At 37.8% G+C, this 20,357-nt stretch overlaps 1 protein-coding gene across 7 annotated transcripts in view; it reads left to right on the plus strand.

Annotated features, from left to right (window-relative positions):
• Positions 1-20,357, plus strand: part of utrn (utrophin) — a gene marked incomplete at its 3' end in the record, with an annotated part of 238,761 nt that overhangs the window by 93,643 nt on the left and 124,761 nt on the right. For all 7 annotated transcript variants that reach the window (XM_079849569.1, XM_079849573.1, XM_079849571.1 and 4 more), the window contains one exon: positions 1,262-1,451. In XM_079849569.1, the coding sequence (XP_079705695.1) occupies positions 1,262-1,451 (190 nt within the window). The remainder of the gene's footprint in view (positions 1-1,261; positions 1,452-20,357) is intronic.

Below are 20,357 nucleotides of genomic sequence, written 5' to 3' on the forward strand. Positions count from 1 at the left end.
CACGTTCTTGTCCTTAATCTCCGGGACCCGGAGGGAGAAGATTACACGAGAGGAAGTGAATCATGCGCACACACTCTCTGAAACGACGCGTCATAAGCACACACGTCATATGACGCACATGTATCTACAGATATCACACTTGGCACAACACAGACTCAATGACTGTTATTATTACTGCTGCATTTAATGTTGTAAATAATTTTATAGTATTATGGTAATTAATACCTTATTATGCATTATCACAAATAATGAGGTGCTATACTACCATAATAATTATGCTATCACAAGTACTGCGGTAATATGTGCTACCATAAGTATTTATTACAGCAGTATTTCTGATAGCATAATAACAGTAGTACCAGAGTATAATTATGATTGTAATAATATTAATAATAATATATTTCTGTCATTGTGCTTTATGAATTTTTGTGAAAATATGGTCATAATATTGTGATAATAATTACTACTGGTACTACTTTAACTTTGCTCTCCTGAATAGTGCAGATATTCACTAATAATATATATTACCATAATTATGCTCTCACAATACTATATAACAAATACTACCATAATAATAATTTAGTAATAAATAGTTAATAATATATCAATAATAAATATTATTGTAATAATGTTGTCATAATAAATACTACCATTGATGTAATTAATATTGCCGTAATTATAGCCTCTCTCTCAAAGAGCTAACATACGAATTTAGTGATAAATTGTATTGTAATTATGTATTTGTAAATATTGTCAATAAATACTTTCGTGATATTATTGTAATAAATACTACCATAAGTATGCTTTTACACATATTGTGACAATGAATACCCCCATCATAATATTGTGATATTAAATACTACATGAAATATGCTTTTATAAATATTATTAAATAAATACTAATAAATTCCAATTGAATAATATTGCTCTTTAAAAAATGACATGCATTATTCTTTTACAAATATTGTGGAAAATAAATGCTAAAACAATACTCCCATAATAATATAGTGATATTGAACACTTTCATTAATTATAGCGATGCATGTATAAGAATACCACTGTAATAATATAGGGATATGATCGTAATTACACTCTCAGTGCAATAAATGCTACTATCACAATATTGATGAAAAACAAAATCCCGTACTTATGCTATCATGAGTACTACCACCACTATAATAATAACTGCACAAATGTTAATTAAATCTGAATATGTTGATAAGTATATGTAGTCTAGTTTACGGCGGTGTGCTGTTCTCAGGGCGTCCGACCGCCAGGCCGCTCTGGACTCCGAGCTCAAGAGCCTGCAGGCGTCCCTCCGTGAGCTCGAGTCCTTCCTGAAGTGGCTCCACGAGGCGGAGACTACAGTCAACGTGTTATCAGGCTCCGCCCAGAGGGAGGGGCTTTCACAGGACTCCGCCCACATCAAGGAGCTGAAGGCTCAGCTCGAGGTAAGAACTGTACACGCTTGTATTCCTTTATATCCATGTGGGAAGCTTGTTCTGGCCAAGACCCGCCCACTTTACCAGAGACATGTCAAATGACCAACCACAATTGTAGGGCTGGCAAACAATGGCTCAGTCAAAGCCAGCCAATCAGATTTGAGCTTGTGATTTTCAGTTAGCACACGCCAGTTGTGTTTTTCTATTTCTGTGAAGCGCGTGATGCGGTCGTGTGTTGACTCTGGGCAGTACCGTCTGTGATGTAGACAAATCTGGGACATACAGGCACTAAAGTGTGTGTGAACGATATTCAATTATCTCCCTGTCAGTCCTCATTAGTTTCCACGTCAGCCACAGCGCAGCGTACGCGTAATCAAGCTATAGATCACTTCAGCTGAGAAAGAGTGTGTGTCTTCCTTTTCTTCTCCCTCCTCCAACGGTTCTTTGCCGAGTCTGTGATAGTCCTGTGAGATTCATGCATCACAGTTTGATCTCTTTATCTGCCGTCGACTCGAATCACGACCGTGTGGAGGATATCTCAGCCGCTCTCACTGCCTACTAAGATTCAGAAGCCTACACACACTACACTACAGTACAACATCCGCTTGCGTGTCGTTTTATTAAACGGATCACCCCGACTCTGAATTCGGAAAAGCGGAAGTCGCACCGAAGCGCTGAGTCATCTTTTGTTGTCATGTTGCTCGGCAACAAATGAGAGGTTTTGCGTTCATTCTGAAACATTAATTCATTTGATCGGAAGATTTTTACCTAGGCCTAGAAAGCAGATTTCTATGGTCTCTAAATTATCAACATGGTCAAAACTTGTACACAATCTACTACAGACCTTCTGTCGTCTGATTGATAGTTTAGACTGTTTTAATAAGTGAAATGCCTACTAGTATAATTGTAAAAACATCCTCTTTTAGCTTGTGGTTCATGTGACTGTTGTGAAAGTTTTTTTCTGGGTTTTAAGAAGTGAATGTAAGAATAACTTTATATTGTTAGTGCTATTGCAAGAGTCTTGCTTACTGCACTGAAGCAACTTGAAACTGTTAACTGCTCAAAAATGGCGAATTTATACTGTACTATATTTTAGTTAGATAATGTTTTTTTTTATTTAATATTTTGTATGTTTCTGGGATTTTATGATACTAAAATTATATTTATGGAAGAGTTATGATCCATTTATTACCTGTTAATCACTTTTTGAGCATAGACCTGAAAATAAAATTTCCAACTTAAACTGTCATAAATCTTGAATGCTTTTGATCACAGTCTGGCACAAGTTTGGTCTTTTTTTTTAAAAGACAACACTTATTATACACCATTATTCCTGACGTGAAAAAAAAATATATAAAGTGAAACTAATAAAAAAATACAAGTTTCAGTTTATTATTATGAAAAATGCATAAAATACTATTTTAAATTGCAAATGAAATATGTATTTCCAAAATATGTTCTGCTCTAAAACTGTAAGAAAATCAAAGCCATAAATCTAAACAAGCTATTTTCTGAGGTTGATGTATATAAAAAAAATTGTCTGTGCGCAGTACCAAACGTTTCCACTAGATGAAATTCGAAATTCGCTCATTTTTGGATTACAAGTGACTACTTTTTTGTCCATGATTTTTTTTTCTTCACATTTTGTTCACATAGCAAGTGCCAAAACTTTTACCAAGTTTAGTACCTTTCCGATGAAGTAAAAAATAATAATAAAAAATATATATATTATAAATAAAAATAAATAAAAACATTATTTAATAATAAATTATTTTATTTATAATAAAATTTTTTGCTAAATTGCACATTTTTGCTCATTTTGTGACTTGAGGTGTTTTTCCTTCTCAAGTATAAGCTCCGTATTCACACTATATCATACTTTATGAGCCATAAAAGCCTTATGTATCAAATATAATACTTAATTACAGCAAACTTTTTTAATTTAAGAGAAAAAATTTCTGAAGGTTTAATGAACTGTTGCATTTAAAAATATAATAGATTATTATTTTACAAATACAGAGATTAAAGATTGTTGTGGCTAAATATAATTGTAACAATTGTTGTGGCTAAATATATATATACACAACAATTGTCACATCTTAAAATCTTAAATAAATTTTACTGATGCTTATACAGTGGAATTCAGTTGCTTGACATTTTTTATTAAACATTGGTTTCTTTTATCATGTCACTGTTAGTGCATGTCATTAATAAAGCTAAAGTTGTGGGTGTGATTCCCAGGGGACACACATTTTGATAAACTATAGAGCTTGAATGCAAGTGGCTTCAGATAAAAAGCATCTGCCAAATGTATACATGTTTAAATCACTTTTTTGACATGCTCATTTTTGCTGTCTATTTGATTTTTGTTCAGCTTTTTTCTTTCACATCTGTCTTCCTCTTAGATATTGTCAGCTTCATTGTAGTCACCAATCATGTACCTTTTTGTCAGCATTCATGTTTTCCAAGGACAGATTATGTATTTCCTTAGAAGCAAACTTGTTTTAACTGACGCATTTGATGTTATGAAATTGTTAAATCTCGACTGCTGTCTGTGTTAGTTTGACGTCAATGACATTGACATTAGAAAGAGAGTTACTCATGTCACAATCACTTCTCAACGGGCAACAGGGATGCACGATAGCAGAAAAAAATGACAATGCGAAAGACTTAATCACACTAAAATTGGGGTTATTTTGTGTGGGAGTGAATCTGCATAGTTCACCCATAAATAAAAATTTTCGTCATATACTCATTTTGTGTCAAATCTGCATGACTTTCTTTATGCTGTGGAATACAAGAAAAATATATTTTGAAGACTCTGCTGGTCGCTCTTTTCCATACAGCTACAATGAATGGAGACGCAGTCAAGCTTAAAAAGAAGTAAACGCACCATAAAAGTATTATAATAGTGGTCCATATGACATGGTGTGAGGAACAGATCAAAATTTAAGTTGCTGTTTATTGAAAATCCTTCCATCCAGCTTTTAATCTTTACAACTGGATTAATGAATCAGTTCAGATCAGTTTTGTAAGATGGGTCAACTCATTTCTTAAATGACTTGTACAAATTGGACATACGTCGGTCTACATACACAACGGTAGATTTAAAGATTTTCAGTGAATAGAAACTGCACTGTGAAAATATCCTGTTAAATGTATGGTGGTAAAATAAAATAAAAACCTGCACACGTGGTTTTCAGAAATTCACTGTACACTGTAAAAAATTTCTAACCCTCCCAAATCAAAAATTTCAAGTGACTGATAACATCTAAATTTTTCAAGTGGCCCAAGTGAAATTCTGTAAATTATAAAATTAAATTTGCAGAATTTCACTTGGGCCAATTGAAAAATTTAGATGTTATCAGTCACTTGAAATTTTTGATTTGGGAGGGTTAGAAATTTTTTACAGTGTAAAAATATGTTGATAGTGTTTTAAGTATTATGAGGTAATATAATTGTGCTTTGTAAATGTTTGCTTTCTAAAATTTACCAGTTTGACAATTCATAACCATATCTTTCTTTAAGTGATAATGTTAAAGGGGTGGTATAATGCCCTTTTCACAAGATGTAAAATAAGTCTCTGATGTCCCCAGTGTGTGTGTGAAGTTTTAGCTCAAAATACCCCACAGATATTTGTATACAGCATGTTAAAGTTGTCACTTTTTGAGGGTGAGCAAAAACGCACAGTTTTTGTGTCTGTTCCTTTAAATGCAAATGAGCTGCTGCTCCCGGCACAGGGGGCGGAGCTTCAACAGCTTGTGTCCTTTTACCTCACACAGACATGCACTGAAAATGTAAAAAACTTTTAGCCTTTTATGTTCAAAACGGAGTCAGACATTGATGGAGAGACTCAAGAAGACATTTCTGAATGGTTAGTTGATGAATTTATGTAGCTTATGTGTCGTTATCTTCTAGTCATTGCATATTCTGTCTTGATAATCTATAAATCGTGTTCTGGGGGCGGGGTTTATGTAAATATTGGGGTTAGTGATGTCACTAACCCGGGAGGAAGCTTGTGTAGTCTCTACCAGCCGTTTGTTGTAGTCCTTAAAAAGCGATTTCTTTAAAAGCAAATATCTCCCTTTGCTTTGAACTTTGAGCGTCGTAACTTTGCAGATGTTGTTTACGCTCAAACAGCAACATTACACACTAACTAAAGTTAGAAAAGTGAAATCATAATCAACCACCCCTTTAATATACAAATATACAATCCAAATCAGTAACGTTATTGCATGGCTAATAATAATAATATAATAACATTTTGCTCCCTTTAGAAGCTTTACCTTGAAATTGAATCTTGTAATTGTGTGGAAAAGAGCAAGATTTCACAGGTTTGGACCGACATGCGACAGAACAAATGTTGGTTTTGGGTGAAGTATTCCTTTAAGAAAGTAAATGAGGTCAGTATTGATTTCATGTTGGCTTCGTGAGCGTTCGTCGTCATGGGTCATCAGAAGGATAAAACGAGATAATAATAGCACCTTCACAGAGCGCAAGAGTAAGTGATTTCCACTCTAATTCATTACTGTTCTCGTCTCGTCTCCCTCATTTCTCTGACGTGTCTCATTGCTCTATTTCTCCGTCTCTCCGGAGATGTGCTCTCTTTCAGTAAAGTGTGTCACCCTCGCTCATTCCCTTTATGAATCTATACACAACATCACTCGCTCTCGTTCTTTTGGTGCTGAAAGAGACACTCCAGCTCTTGAACGCTCTCCAGAGTTTCGTTGTATCAATCCTTCCCTCTCTCTCTCACTCTCTCTCTCTCTCTCTCTCTCTCTCTCTCTCTCTCTCTCTCTCTCTCACTCTCTCTCCCTTCCAAAGCATCTTCCTGTCCGTCGTTCATTCTCTTTTTGTGTGGTTGTGTGTTAATTCTCTGTTTTTTTTGCTGGAGAGGAGAGCACTGACTGACGCGCGCGCGGGACATGTTTGTCAGGGCTCGTCACATTCGGCTCGGCTGGTGGTGGGGGATCTGTGAGCGTGCGTGAGCATGTGTGTGTGTGTGTGGCGGTGAGGATGCGTGCTCTCAGACGCTGGCAGTCGTGTGCAGGCAGAGTTAAGATGATGGCTGTAGTTCGGACGTCTCTGCAGAAAGTGGTGGTCTTCTTACACCGGCTCCAGAGAATGGCGATATCCTCACCGCGTTACCAGAAACTGTGCAAGGTCAGTGGCGTTCACACACACTCGCTGATGCGCTCTCGTCCGTTTCTGTGTTAGTTTGCGTTAGTTGGACTTAGTTTGGTGTGTCTTGTGTTGTTCTAAATCCTGTTGGAGTTCAGTTTCTTGGATATCTTCTCATGCTGCTTTTTCTTTTTGTTGTACCAGTTTTATTGTTGCATGAAATGTGAAATCCTTTCTGTGAAATCCTTTGTAATATTTTTTGTTGTTGTATTTGTGCAGCTGTTTCTTCTTCATATTTCGACAATGTCTTGTTTTGGTGCATTTATAATAGTGTAAATTTGTAAGTTGTAATGTCAAGTTCTGTTCGTTATACCAAAAGACAGCATTAATAACTCATATAAACCACATCAGACCAATATGAACATCTGAAAGACTTTTATTTAATATTGTTTGAGGAATTTGGATGTGATATTTTAGAGCAGCATAGAAGAGTTTGATGCGGTCCGTGATGCAGTTTCCAGTTGTTTATCTCAAACCAGAAAACACATCCAAACCACGTTAGAGTGTAAGGAACATTAAAGAAAAAAAACACAATAATTTGATGTTTTTGACATATGTGATCGATGTTAAAGGATTCCTGTTAGTAATATCCTATATGAGTGATACTGTGTTTAGCTGCTGTCAGTGTGAGCTGTCAGTAAATATCCCTTGAGCATGTGTGTGTGTGAGATAGAGATTAGAGAAAGCAACAGCTGTTCTGATATTCAGTGTTTAGCTGAAATCCTCACAGGATTTACACACACAACACACGACACTGCTGAAAGATGGAGAGCTTTTCAAACAATAGCGAGTATCTCTAAAACCTCTGTATGTAAAATAGCCTCTTTGTGATTGGTTCATCAATATGGGCTAACATAATGTCATTCATCAGAGCTGGACCAGTTGCTAAATGCCGAATACATATTTACGCAAACTGTGTGTGGTCAATACGGTGAAGATTTCTGAACTAGCTGCTTTTGCTGCTAATGAGGTACGATGCGATAAAGTGTGAAATTTAAGTTTTGACCCAACCAGACTTGACCGCAACAAGCGATAGGACATTTTCTGTGTGGGCTGGTGGGTTTCTATTACGGTTCTCTTTAGCACCAACCACAGTGAAATCTGATTGGTTTTTAAAATCCCACTCCACATCAATGTATATCAAACATTTTCTGATGGATGTTCTGATGTCGTGCTGAGTTTTCACTTCCACTGTGGACAGTTGAATGACTTTGAAAGCTGGAATCTTCTCGCCGTGTCTGCTTCGGACAGTGTGTATGTTCTGTAAATGGTCTGGGTGTACTGGGGGACAGAGTTTTGATTTGTGATAGTTGAAGTATGTCACATACTACATCCAACTCACTTATTTCAAAAGCAAATTCTGTTCCCGTGATATAGCCCCTTGAAATCAATCAGACTCAATAGCCAGTTTTGAGACTGAAAGTATAAGAAAAAAAACATAGAGGTGAAGTGAAATTAGATTAAATGCCACATTATATGCTATATTTAGCAGACACATTTATCCAAAGTGATATACGGTACATTTATAACTGGAACAATCTCACTGAAGTCATCTGAGGTTAGGTCTCTTGATAAAGGGAAGTGTGAAAATATTAAGGTATCCCACGATTTGTTTAGTTTCAGTCAGATTTAAAACTGATTCTCAGTTTTTTCAGCAATAGCATTTTGGCACAAAACTTAGTTTTTTAAGATTAAGTTTACAACAATTCTGTACAACGGTTTATCCAAAATAGCTAAATCACTCTCTGACATTTTCCGATGGAAACAGTACGCAGTTATAAAAGTCTTGTACCCGGGACGGCTCTGTGGCGTTCCTTCTATGTAAATGAGATTCAGCATCAGAGCGACCTTAAACTTTGTGGTTGTCAGTCAGCGTGTGTCTTGTTTTCTGTGGTTTTTAGCATGTATCTTAGTACAGGATGCAAAACGTGATTGTTATCTTTCTTAAAGATTTAGCAAAATAAAGACTACTGAGCCTTTTTGTCCGTGGCTATTACACTTCGGACAACTTATTCCACGTTTTCACAGGCTATATACCACTTCAGATGTGCCGCTCATGCTGTTTTTGCGGTGTTGCACATTGTTGCTATGTTTTGCCCTGTGTATGCTTTTCCAATGAACATAATTTTTGAGTAATTATCTTATCGGCTCATGAGTCCCATATGTGAAATCCGTCAGACGAAACCCACACGCTCGCAAGCGCCAACTCTACCTTTGAGCGACATAAGTTACTCCTCACTCGATTAAGCAGCCCTAGGCCAGATGGAGGCGGTGTGGTGATCGTTTAAGCGTCCCGGGGTGGCACTGCTGGCTCTGCACCCATGGGAAGGCATCAGTCATTCTGCGCTCCATTACTCTCTCCTGGGAGGAATCCATCTTTTGGAGATCATTTGAGCCTCCAAAGACCTGCTGTCTCGCACCACCTCCGTATGTGTGAGTGTGATGAATTAGTCCCGCTCTAAACGAGCCTCAAGTTTGTGTGAGTCTAGCAAATACACATCTGGCTGCAAAAATTTCATGACAAATTACATTCATGATTTACTTCCAGTTTCCTTTTATCTGTTATTGATTGGCATCCAGGTCCCATTATTTCGACACGAAAAGAACTTTGAATAGTACTCACAGCTTCATGTTTAATGTTATTGAATTTTAGCTCAATTTTAACTCGTCCCTCAATGTGTGATAGCATTTACACTAATATAATGTAAGTCTAACAGACAAGCGTTCAGAAATATTAGGCTTGCGTTTTTGTTAAAGTTACTTGACTCAATTTGTCAGTGAAAATTGGCACTAGTTTTCTAATGCCCGGTACACACTGTATGATTATGGGCTGTCCCAGACAAAAATTGAGCAATCGTGGAAGTTTTGTGGCTTCTAAACGGTGGACCTACGTCGTACAGTGAGAGAAGAACTGCTGTTGTAAATGGAGGAAACTTTCTGAAACGCTTCCACTTTTGGGAAGCAAAATGTATATTTGTAAATGTATATTTTAGTGAGAATTATTGAGCTACCATTTTATTGCGTTCCGTCTGTTTGAGGCGCATGCATGCCCACACTTGTTCAGTGAAGTCTGTGAAATTTAAGGGTGACTCGCTCGCTGTCAGGACGAGCCTTTATGCAAAATGCAAATACCCGCATCAAAATAGATAAGATACAACTGTAAGATTTGCAGTAAGTTATGCTGAGGAAAGCAGGTCTCAAATGCATTAAATAACATGCATCTGAGGGCAAGCCACTTTAAACTGTAGGTTTATGAGCTAGTTTGAAGCACTTAATGTAATGCGATTGGACCCGGCAGCAGCTCACTCTGTTATTTTTTCAGATGCATTTGCAACATCAAAGTATATTGATATAAACAGTATTGTCCCATCCTGGGGGAAACTCGAACTTCAAATTGCGCTCCGCACATCACAGAAGTTGGGCGCGTGCAGTGGGTAAAACAACACTGCGCTCGTTCGGTACACGCGTGCAGAACCGGAAGACTCGTGCTGAAAATGAATCTCTAGTAAATTGTCATTCTGAAGTGGGACTTCATTCTTAGGGGGATGAATCCTTGATTGATACACACTGAGGGATTAGTAAAACATTGTACATGAGTAGCATAAATAACTAGGTTGAGCACTTTAGTGTATCTTATACATATGCTAGTATAAAATCTGAGGGTTTTAAACCATACAGTTACACTTTATTTTAAGGTGACAGTTACGTTGTACTTAAGTATGTACTGAATAATATTAATTAACTACATGTGCTTACTGTAGCGTTACGGTTAGGGATTGGGTTAGGGTTAGTTACTTGTAATTATGCATAATAAGTAAGTACATGTAGTAACATGTAACTACGTCACCTTAAAATGAAGTAGTACCAACCAAACAACTTGAAAATCATGTTTAAAAGCCTGGAGTTGGCATGAAATGTAACTGTAGTGAAGTTGTGTTTCCTCCATTGAGGCCCGGCAGAGGAGGTGCGGTTCCCCGGGGTTTGATGACCCTGGGCTGGGCTCAGAGCTCAGAGACTTGCTCCATCTGTGTGTGCTGCTTCAGAGGTTTTCAGATAATGGTGCATTAGCAGTCTGTCATGTTGCACACATACATACACCAGCAAACACACACCAGCTAGGTTCTGCCTCTTTCACACTAACTCATCTTTCCCTCTCTCCAGCGCGCACACACACACCGTGAGTCACGGCGACTCCTCCCCTCACTTAAAGCACTTTGTGCTGATGTCCATTACTGAGAGCTTGAGTGGAAGTGCTATATTTCTGTGTGTGTGTGAGAGAGAGAGAGAGAGAGAGAGATTGTAGATTGTAGACTCTGTGCCAAAATGAGATCAAGATTAATCTGCATTTATGACTCGAACATCAAAATTTGCCACATTTTAGGAAAGAGACGTGTGTGTGCGCCTGCATAAATCCATTCTGACATTGGGTGATATATTGTCTGTCCTTGGACAAAGATGTCTGGTAATCGGTTGGTTGTACGGCTCCTCTCCTCTATACCTTCCTTCATATCCTCTCCTCTTCCTTGTTTCTCCTCTTCTTCCCCCTTGTCTCGTCTCTCTCCCCGTCCCACCTCTCATTTCCTCTCAAATCCTTGTTTCTCTTATTGTCCCTCTTTTCCTACCTCTTCTCATTTCTCTTCAGTGTTCCTCCTCTAGTCTGCTCTCTTTGTTTCTCCTCTCTTCTTTGCCCACTTCTTTTTCCTCTCTTCTGCTCCCTCGTCATCTCTCCTCTTCTTATATCCTTGTTTCTCCCACATCCCCTCGTCTCACTTAATCTCATTTCTCCTGCAGTTTACTTTCCAAGTCTCCTCTTGTCTTTGTCTTTTCTCATTTTTCCCTGGTCTCACCTCTCCTCTCATTTCCATCTCTCATTGTCTCTTGTCTCTTCAGTCCTCCTCTCCTTCACTCCCTCCTCCTTGTCTTTCGTTTTTCGTGTCCTCTTATCCCCCTTGTCTTTCCTCTCTACTCTTGTCCGGTCTGGCGAACATGTTGATGGCAATCGCTTCTTATTGTTGTTGTTTAATTTCTCCTTCACTCCATATTTGAGTGCAATTCTGTCTGCTCCTGATCAATAAAGGCCTGTCACAGACGTCTTCATATACATACATTCTGGCCGCCATCCCCAGCTCGACTGATCGATTTTTCCCATTCTTGTGAACAAAGGCTCCGATTTCAATTCATCTTTCAGTTTCTTGCAGTGCAATCCCTCGCTCTGGGGTGGTAGTCGAGGCATGACAATGGAACGATAGCTTTCCTCATCGCACTCATTTGTTTCTGAGCTCTGTCCATCTAGACAGCAACTCTTTCATCATCCTGACGGTCTGTTCATGGGTCATGTCTCATGTTTGCTTTTTTTCATCTGCCTCGTCTCTTCTGTAGTCTTCTTTTTTGTTATTTTTCTCCACTTGTCTTGCTTCATACCCCTTCCTTTCCTTTCCTTTCCTTTCCCTCGTCCACTCTCTCCTCTTTGTCTTTTCTCTCGTGTGGGTTTAATTCAGCCTCAGTTCCCCACATTTGTTTATCTTCCTTCTATACATGCCTGTGTGTAGACTGATTGCTTTTACACATTGAAAGACAAAGAGCTCTTCAGGCCTCCATCATTAAGTACTGATGCCATTTCAAGAGCAGAATTTTCACAAATGTGTGACTTTCTGCTTTTTAATGTTCAAGCCTACATCCATTTATCCATGTCTCTTTATTTTCTTCATCCAGTGCATTTCAGGTAATGCTGTAGCACTTTCTTAACAGTCTCAAATAAAATGGATAACCCCCCTCCCCTCCCCTCCTCATTGTTGCACAGAGAGCAAAATGCCTGTGGATAAATATAGATGCAGTGTTCTCTTGGGCACAGAACCAGGACTAAAGTCACTAAAGACAAGATAAATATCCTTTGCTGGACCTGATAAATAATTCATGTACGAAAAAGAGCAATGAACGATGTGTAAAACAAAAGAGTTCACAGCACATATAGGAAGGATTTCTTGGCAGGGACTGTTTGAGATTGTCATATAGATCAGACCCTCTAAACCTCAAACACGTGTCGCTTCTGTTGGGAATTAACGTTCAGACTACTTAACAGATAGGACCAGAGATGGGATTGACCTCACTGTTCTGTCAGATTACTTTCTCTTTCCTATTGATCAGATATCGATCAGATATCGACCAAGTCTTTCTGAACAAGGCTTTGCAAACCTTCACTCACGATTAGCATGTTGGTGCTGATGTTTCACACACACTAATATAACGGCCATCGGCCAAGTTGGTTTGCACTGAAAAGCCTCACAAAGTTCTGAGATTAAAAGCTTTATTAAAAACCAATTAACTCTGTGACTCTTGTCAATGTATGCGAGAGTGAGACAGCAGAATATGTGTGGGCTTAGACTAAATCTACCTCTGCTGACACCTCTGTTCCCTTAATTGTATACATACAGTTTTAATTATATAATCATAATCAAGTCTTGTTTATCTCAGTGGGTTTTGTGATGTATGCATCAAGAGTACATGATCCTTTGTAACGCCTACATCCAGACACTAGTTTCCAGGGTGTTTCCTGGAATCCAACGTAACTCTAATGCTGCGTTCACACCGAACACGAATTGAGCGAGTGATTTCCATGTTAAGTCAATGTAAAGATGTGTTGACGCGCGTCTGGAGGTCCTCTGGCGCCATAGACGCGTTTAGCGCGGCACGATGGAAACATTTTCGCCTCATTCGCGCGTCCAGTTTGCGCGAAAGAGGCGAATTGAGCATCTGGTGCGATACGCACAAGTGATTTTATTTGGTGCTTTTTGTGCATTCACGCGTATTCACGTGTTTGAAGCGAATTTGCGTCGTTTCCCGAACTTTGGCGTCTTTACGCGCCGCGTTAACCAATCAGGAGCCTGCTTGCTGTTGTCACGCGGTGAAGTAAAAACAAAGCAAATCAATTTCAATATATGAGACATATTCATTTTGTATTGAATGCTATTTATTCCATCTCTAAATCTAGATTATATGAAACATTATTATTCCAATGTAAAGCATACTTTAGTGTATAACATAGTTCGTGTCTGGACAGTGTTGTGTGAGAAAGAAAAAAAAAATCACAGGACAGGTTTTGGAGGCTGGCTCCATTTATCATCAAAACAAAAATAAATTACAGATTATTTTACTGTAATAACCTGAACAAAGAAATGGCACAGACCTATAGAATTATTCAGGACATCAAAGAAGGAATGACATTGTTCAGCTATGTCAACTATGAATGTGACACTGAACACTTGCAGTCGTACATTTCTGAATGAGATGAAGAAAAACTCCAAATATGGGATTGTTTACCATGTTATATTAGTAATAGGACTACTTATAATGTATGATTTAATAATTTTACCTTATATTAACGTGAAAAACCTGCCATTTGAAAAAGTTAGTGACTCGAGGTATAAATGTGCATGTTGTGGTGGACAAGCACTTGCCCCTCCCACAAGAAGCGAATTTCGCCTCAAACACGAAATTCGCTTCAATTTCGTCTATTTCACTTCAAACGCTCGCTTTATACGCGCGTGCGAATGGATTCAAAATGTTCAAGCGTCCAACTAGACACGATAGAAGCGAGTTTGATGCTCAATTTGCGTTCGGTTTGAACGCAGCATAAGGGGACCAAGCGAAACATGATTATGTACTTCTACTCAGCTAGCGACATTGGGCATCAACCACATGGCAAAAGCTAATACTTTTTTCATATACTGTCTACTTTCTTTGTATAACAGTTCTATCTATTTTATTAGACCAGGACTGTTAGACAGATCGTAAACTAATAAAGAGGGTGAATGTGAGCGCTGTGAGCTCAGGCTCTGGCTTTCTCAGCAACATCAAAATAAGTCACAACAACAAGCGCGGCTTACGTCACTTCAGAGTTCATACAGGCGGTGCGAATGCAACCAGGAAAATGGCCCTTGGGGAACTACAAACTTTTTATGTGTTTTGGCCGTTTGTTTACACGACAACAGCGTTTTGGGTGCCTGAAAATGCAAACTTTTGAAAACGGGTTTCAAAGTGCAAGTCTCCGTTTAAAGAACAAAACCGCAAATCTCTGAAGACGATGACGTCATGCACATGCGTATTACGTGTTCAGTTACGTGTTCATGCACATGCGTCTTACGTGTTCAGGGATCGTTTTGACAATTGTGTCGTTTGTACACAGAAGACTCAAAGGAAAAACTTCTCCGTTTTAAGCATATCGTTGTCGTGTAAACATAGCGTCGGGGTTGATTTGAAAGAGAGTTATCATTGTGAATAGAATTCAGTAAAGTGTCCCAAAGGTCTGATCTGTAGCGCTTGTGTGTGTGTGTGTATTGTGTATATATTTAGAAAGATATCAAGGGATGTTGAGATGGAGTCTAATCAAGAGTTCTGAGCATACTCTACTATGTGTCACACATTGGTGCATCATGGGAGTTTGCTGTCATAAACCCTTCTCATTTCGTCCCTTTTTTGAGATTGACTACAAATGACTAGAATACATCCTCTCTCCAGACACACACAAGCACACAGCATGCACACACTTTCATATCGCTCTGAATAGACTGAGGAAATAGCTCAAAGATGTATTTTGAATTGTGATTTTTCTCTTGCAAAAACATTCCTACACATACTGCTTTCTTGGTACTGCCTTCCAGAAGCAATGAAGGATTTGTGTGACAGGTTCTCTTTTTCTCTCAGTCTGTTTCTCTCTATTTTTTGGCCCTCCCTGTCACTCTCTCTCTCCTGTTCTCACAATCATTAGAAAGACTCTGTTGTGCCCTGGAGTGTTGTCTGGTACTCTCTCCGATTCTCTCAATCTCAACGGTTTTAAACTTACTGGAAAACTTTTTTAATGACATTGGCAGTGTTTTGGAAGAGTGCAAACAGGCGGTTATAATAATGTTGCTTCCTCTGAAACACACACACTCTCTCTCTGTATATAATCACTTTAAGCGTTTGCATTCAGATAATCCATCCTGCTTATTCAGGGGTCAGTTCGATAGTGTTCAGCTCAAGGTTGAGAGGCAGACACAAGCAAGCTGATCTATGATTAGATGTTGTTCGACTGCAGTCTGTTGCGAGACAAGATCACGCACAAACCCCCACACAAAAACATATGTATTCTTCCAGCTCAGTTTGTGATTTTGACCTAGTATGTGCATTGGGGGCGATCATACTTAGCCAAAAGAGAGAGAATGCTCTATAACCTTCATGTAGCAGGATATTGTTATGCTCAATTGGTTTCTATTTCCATAATGTTGTGATTGGAAGCTCCACCTATAATGAAATATAATTGGTCTAAAAAATTCCCATCATAACTGTACAATAAAGAGATATTATGTACATTTTCAACTTTCTTTAGTGTGTAATGTTGCTGTTTGAGCATGAAAAAGCTCTGCAAAGTTACAAAGCACAAAGTCCCTCTAGCGGGAGTTATTCTCTATATCAGTAACAATGTTTCTGAACTCTCTGAAACGCTTCGGTTGTAGTCTTGAGTTTTCTTGCAGGAACAAACATGTCACAGTATTCCTCATTTAAATAATTCCCGCCCACGGCATACACAAAATAAAGGGGCAGGGCCTGGTTGAGTTAGTTAGAAGTATGTTGAAACTCACGGTTATGGTAAGGGGCGGGACATTTCCCAAACACACTTGAGCAATCACAACACACTGATCCAGTCGACCAATCAGAGCACAGTGTGCTTTTCAGAAGGAGGGGCTTCATAGAGACAGGAACTAAACAGAGCGATACTGACAGACTGGGAAGAGAAGAGCTGCAACAATGACAAATATGGGAAAAATAAGGTGCAAATAAAAAAAATAAAAAAACTTTTACAATACATACTGTATGCACATACTGTACTCATCCTTACTCTTGTGTACACAAAATGTATATTCCGAGCACATACACACATACCAGGGTTTCCGTTGTCCGGTAATTGCCGGACATTGGCCGGAAAAAAAATGAAATGTCCGACAAAATTAAATCTCTCCGGTCAAATTGTCCGATTAAAATTGTCCTAACTAACTACACGAGATGCGACACGCGATAAAAGGTATCTTTTCCATGTTAATCAGAGTTTTTGTCCTAAACAGACGCGACGGCGACACGCGACATTTCTAATTTAGAAACGGTTTCTATTTTTCTGCGACGTCGCGCTGGAACATCAAACACAAAGTGTGGCAATGATAATCTCTGGTAGGCTACTGTTTATGTGCTTTATTTAATGTTAAAAGCGTGAAATGTGACTTTGAATATCATTTAGTGCTCCAGCTTTGAAGCTGTAAAAGCAACAATGGATATAATTCACCTCAGATCTTGAAATTAAACAAATGGAAACATGAACGTTAAAACTGTGAACAAACAAGTGTATTCTTTGACAAAGAATGTTTTAGTAACTCAGTAGCCTATGTATTTTTTTAAATGGTGTAATATTTGTGAATGTTATTATGTAGCTACTTATGCATTTTCTTGCGAGTGCCTCAAGTTTACTCTCTAGTCGGTAGTCGGTTAAAAAAAAAATTAGGCTATTATAGGCAGTGGACTAAACGCTACTACAGTTAGCCATCTCATTCCAAGATCTTTTTGTGTGAAGTGTACAAATCCCCAATTTTTCATAACTGTCACAACGAACCAGCAAAAGTAATGATTATGAATATGTAAAATATTGCAATGAGACATTTTAATAGTCTATTAATAAACAAGTGTTTTCTGTGTCGGCTGCAAAGATGAAGTCTGACTCGCGATCTTCGCAGTAGTGAACGCGCCGGAGAGAGATACACATTTCATACGGATCACATCGTTTTATTTTGTTTTGAATGGTTCTGTTTAAAAGTAGAGATTTCTGTAGATAATAGATATATTTCTATTTTTTTTTTTTTTTTTTAGGTGTGTGAGGCGAGTAGGCTACCTTATACGTTAAATTTCGGTTCATGGATGATAGCTTAAAGTTAGCTCCAGTTCAGGCGCTGGCGCCTCCATGTCGTGATTATTTATTGTCTGCTATATTTACTTTTTATTTATTAAATCGAGAAACTTGGATAATGAAACACTGATTAAAATTAAGATACAATTAATACAAAACGAAATTCGTTTTAAAGAAAGGGTTTGTGCTTTCTGTTTGAGGTCTCTGTGGAAGTTTTTAAGCAGTCTTTTAGTGCCGCTTTGAACGGTCGCGACGCGTCCGTAATGGAGAACTGTCACGTAAGATGGTAATATTATTATTATAAATAATAAATCGTGTAATAATCCCGCCCCCCTAATTAAGAGGCGATATCTGACCGGCATATCATCAAAAATGTCCGGAAAACGAAACCTCTGCCGGTCACTTTGACCGGCACCATTTTTTTCTAGCGGAAACTCTGACACATACATAGATGGTTCACAAGGTTTTTTTTCTCTCTCACTTTCAACCTTATATATTCATGTCATGGGGACCTTAGGTAACCGATATAATATTTTCATCTCTTTTCAAGCATTTCTGCCAGTATGAAGAAATTTTTTTAGTTTGTTTTCTTAATGAAAAAGTCAGAGATTCCATATTGTACACATCATTTACATTTTCTTGCCATTCGTATACCGATGGGGGGTCTTCTTTGAGTCATTTCCTTGAAATGGCCTTCTTACTAGTTGGTAGGAATATATTAGAAATATATATGTCCTCCTTTATTTATGAAAGAATGATGCCCAAGTACATTGTTTTAAAGTCACATTCCAGATTCAACCCCATTATTGCATTAATCTCTCTATTCAGATCCTGACAATAGGTATGAATTATGTTACAGTCCCAAAAGATGTGAAAATGGTCAGCCATTACATTTCTGCATTTTCTCCAGCATTCACCTGCCTTTTGATTCCCAGTTTGTAGATACTTTACTTTGGGGGTTATGAAAAACTTTGTTGTATTTTTCCAAACAAATTCCCTCCATGAATCTGAACTTGTTGTACTCATGTGTGTTTTGCACATAGTTAGCCATTCTTCTTCTGTTATACTTATGTTGACTTCCTTTTCCCATTTTTGTTTTCCCAAGTTGTCGAGTAGTTTTTTTGTTGACATTGAACAAGAATAAATTCTTGATACTATTACTATTACTATATACTATTCTTGTTCAGTTTATTTTTATATGCATCTATAAATATCTGCACTATTGTGGATCCAGCTTCTTCCACATCCTTTATATTCTTGTTGAATGTCTAACTTGATAAGATATCTGAAAAAATCTTGTCATCATTACACCAGCAAACCATGTGTCTTAGCTGTGCTGCTTTATAATAATCATCTACCGATGGCAGACCTCTCCCACCCTGATCTCTAGGAAGTTGTAGAGTGTTAAATCGCACTCTAGGCCGCCCACTTTTCCAAATGAAGCGTGATATTATTTTTTTTCCATTCATCAAATTGCCTTTTTGGTATGTCCACTGGTAAAGCTTGAAAAAGAAAAAGTAATCATGGCAAAATATTAATCTTTATAATCTCTATTCGATTATATAGATCTAAAGGTAGGAGAACCCATTTATTCAGGTCTGTTTTTTTATGATTTCTGTAGTAGGGTAGTAATTCATTTTATAAATGGTTAATAAGTCAGGCAGAATTTGAACTCCAAGATATTTAATGGAGGACATATTCCATTTAAATGTGTATTCACTACGCATTTTATTACTCGGATTATAATTACACGAGAGAGTTTGGGTTTTATGTATATTTTAGTTTGTATCCTGAGTATGATCCAAATTTTCCAAGGGAATACAACACTTTGGGAATGCTGAGTTCAGGGCATGTGAGAAACAACACCACATCATAGGCGTATAAACATATCTTGTGTTCTATATCCTTTACTATCACTCCTCTTATTTCTGTGTCATCTCTGATTAGCTGTGCCAATGGCTAAATAAATAAGGCAAATAGGGTAGGGCTTAATGGACACCCTTGTCGGCATCCCCTTTCTGAAGTAAAATAATCCTAAACATCACCATTCATTTTAGTTCTTGCTGTAGGGGTTGAATATAGGGATTTAATAATTCTAATAGAATCATTTGCAAACACAAACCGTTGTAAAACTAAATATAAGAATTCCCAACTCACTGAATCGAATGCCTTTTCTGCATCTAAACTAGTTATGAGGGCAGTCAATTATGTGTAAGGTTCGCCATATGTCATCATATGTCTGTGTTTGTTTTACAAAACCTGTTTGATATGTATCTATTAAGTCTGGAAAAATGTGTTCTAATCGTTTAGCCATTATGGATGCATAAAGTCTGTAGTCAATATTTAGAACTGAAATAGGTCTATACGAGCCACATTCCATCCGATCTTTTCCTTCCTTTGGAATTACAGATATTACGGCTTCCCTCCAGGATCTAGGGGGATCACCTTCCTGTAAGGTGTAGTTAAAACATCTATGGATCATTGGCATCATTTGTTCCCTAAATGTTTTATACCACTCCGCAGAAAAATAAAAACATCCATTCCTGATACTTTTTTTTGTTTTAAGTTTTGATATAGCCTTGTTTATTTCCTCTGTAGTTATATTTTGAGTTAATACTTTGTGTTGATCCAATTGATGGTCTATCCAATCCAATCCAATCCAATCCAAATCCAATCTTTTTTTTGTGTGTGTTTATAATTCCTCATAGTACCTTTCAAAATCCTGTTGTATTACTTCCAGTTTATGACATAGCTTTCTCTAATTTTAAATATGCTTCTCTCTGCCTGCTGTTTCTTTATTCTCCAAG

Source organism: Squalius cephalus (assembly GCF_949319135.1).
Source record: "Squalius cephalus genome assembly, chromosome: 18".
NCBI classification, from domain to species: domain Eukaryota; kingdom Metazoa; phylum Chordata; class Actinopteri; order Cypriniformes; family Leuciscidae; genus Squalius; species Squalius cephalus.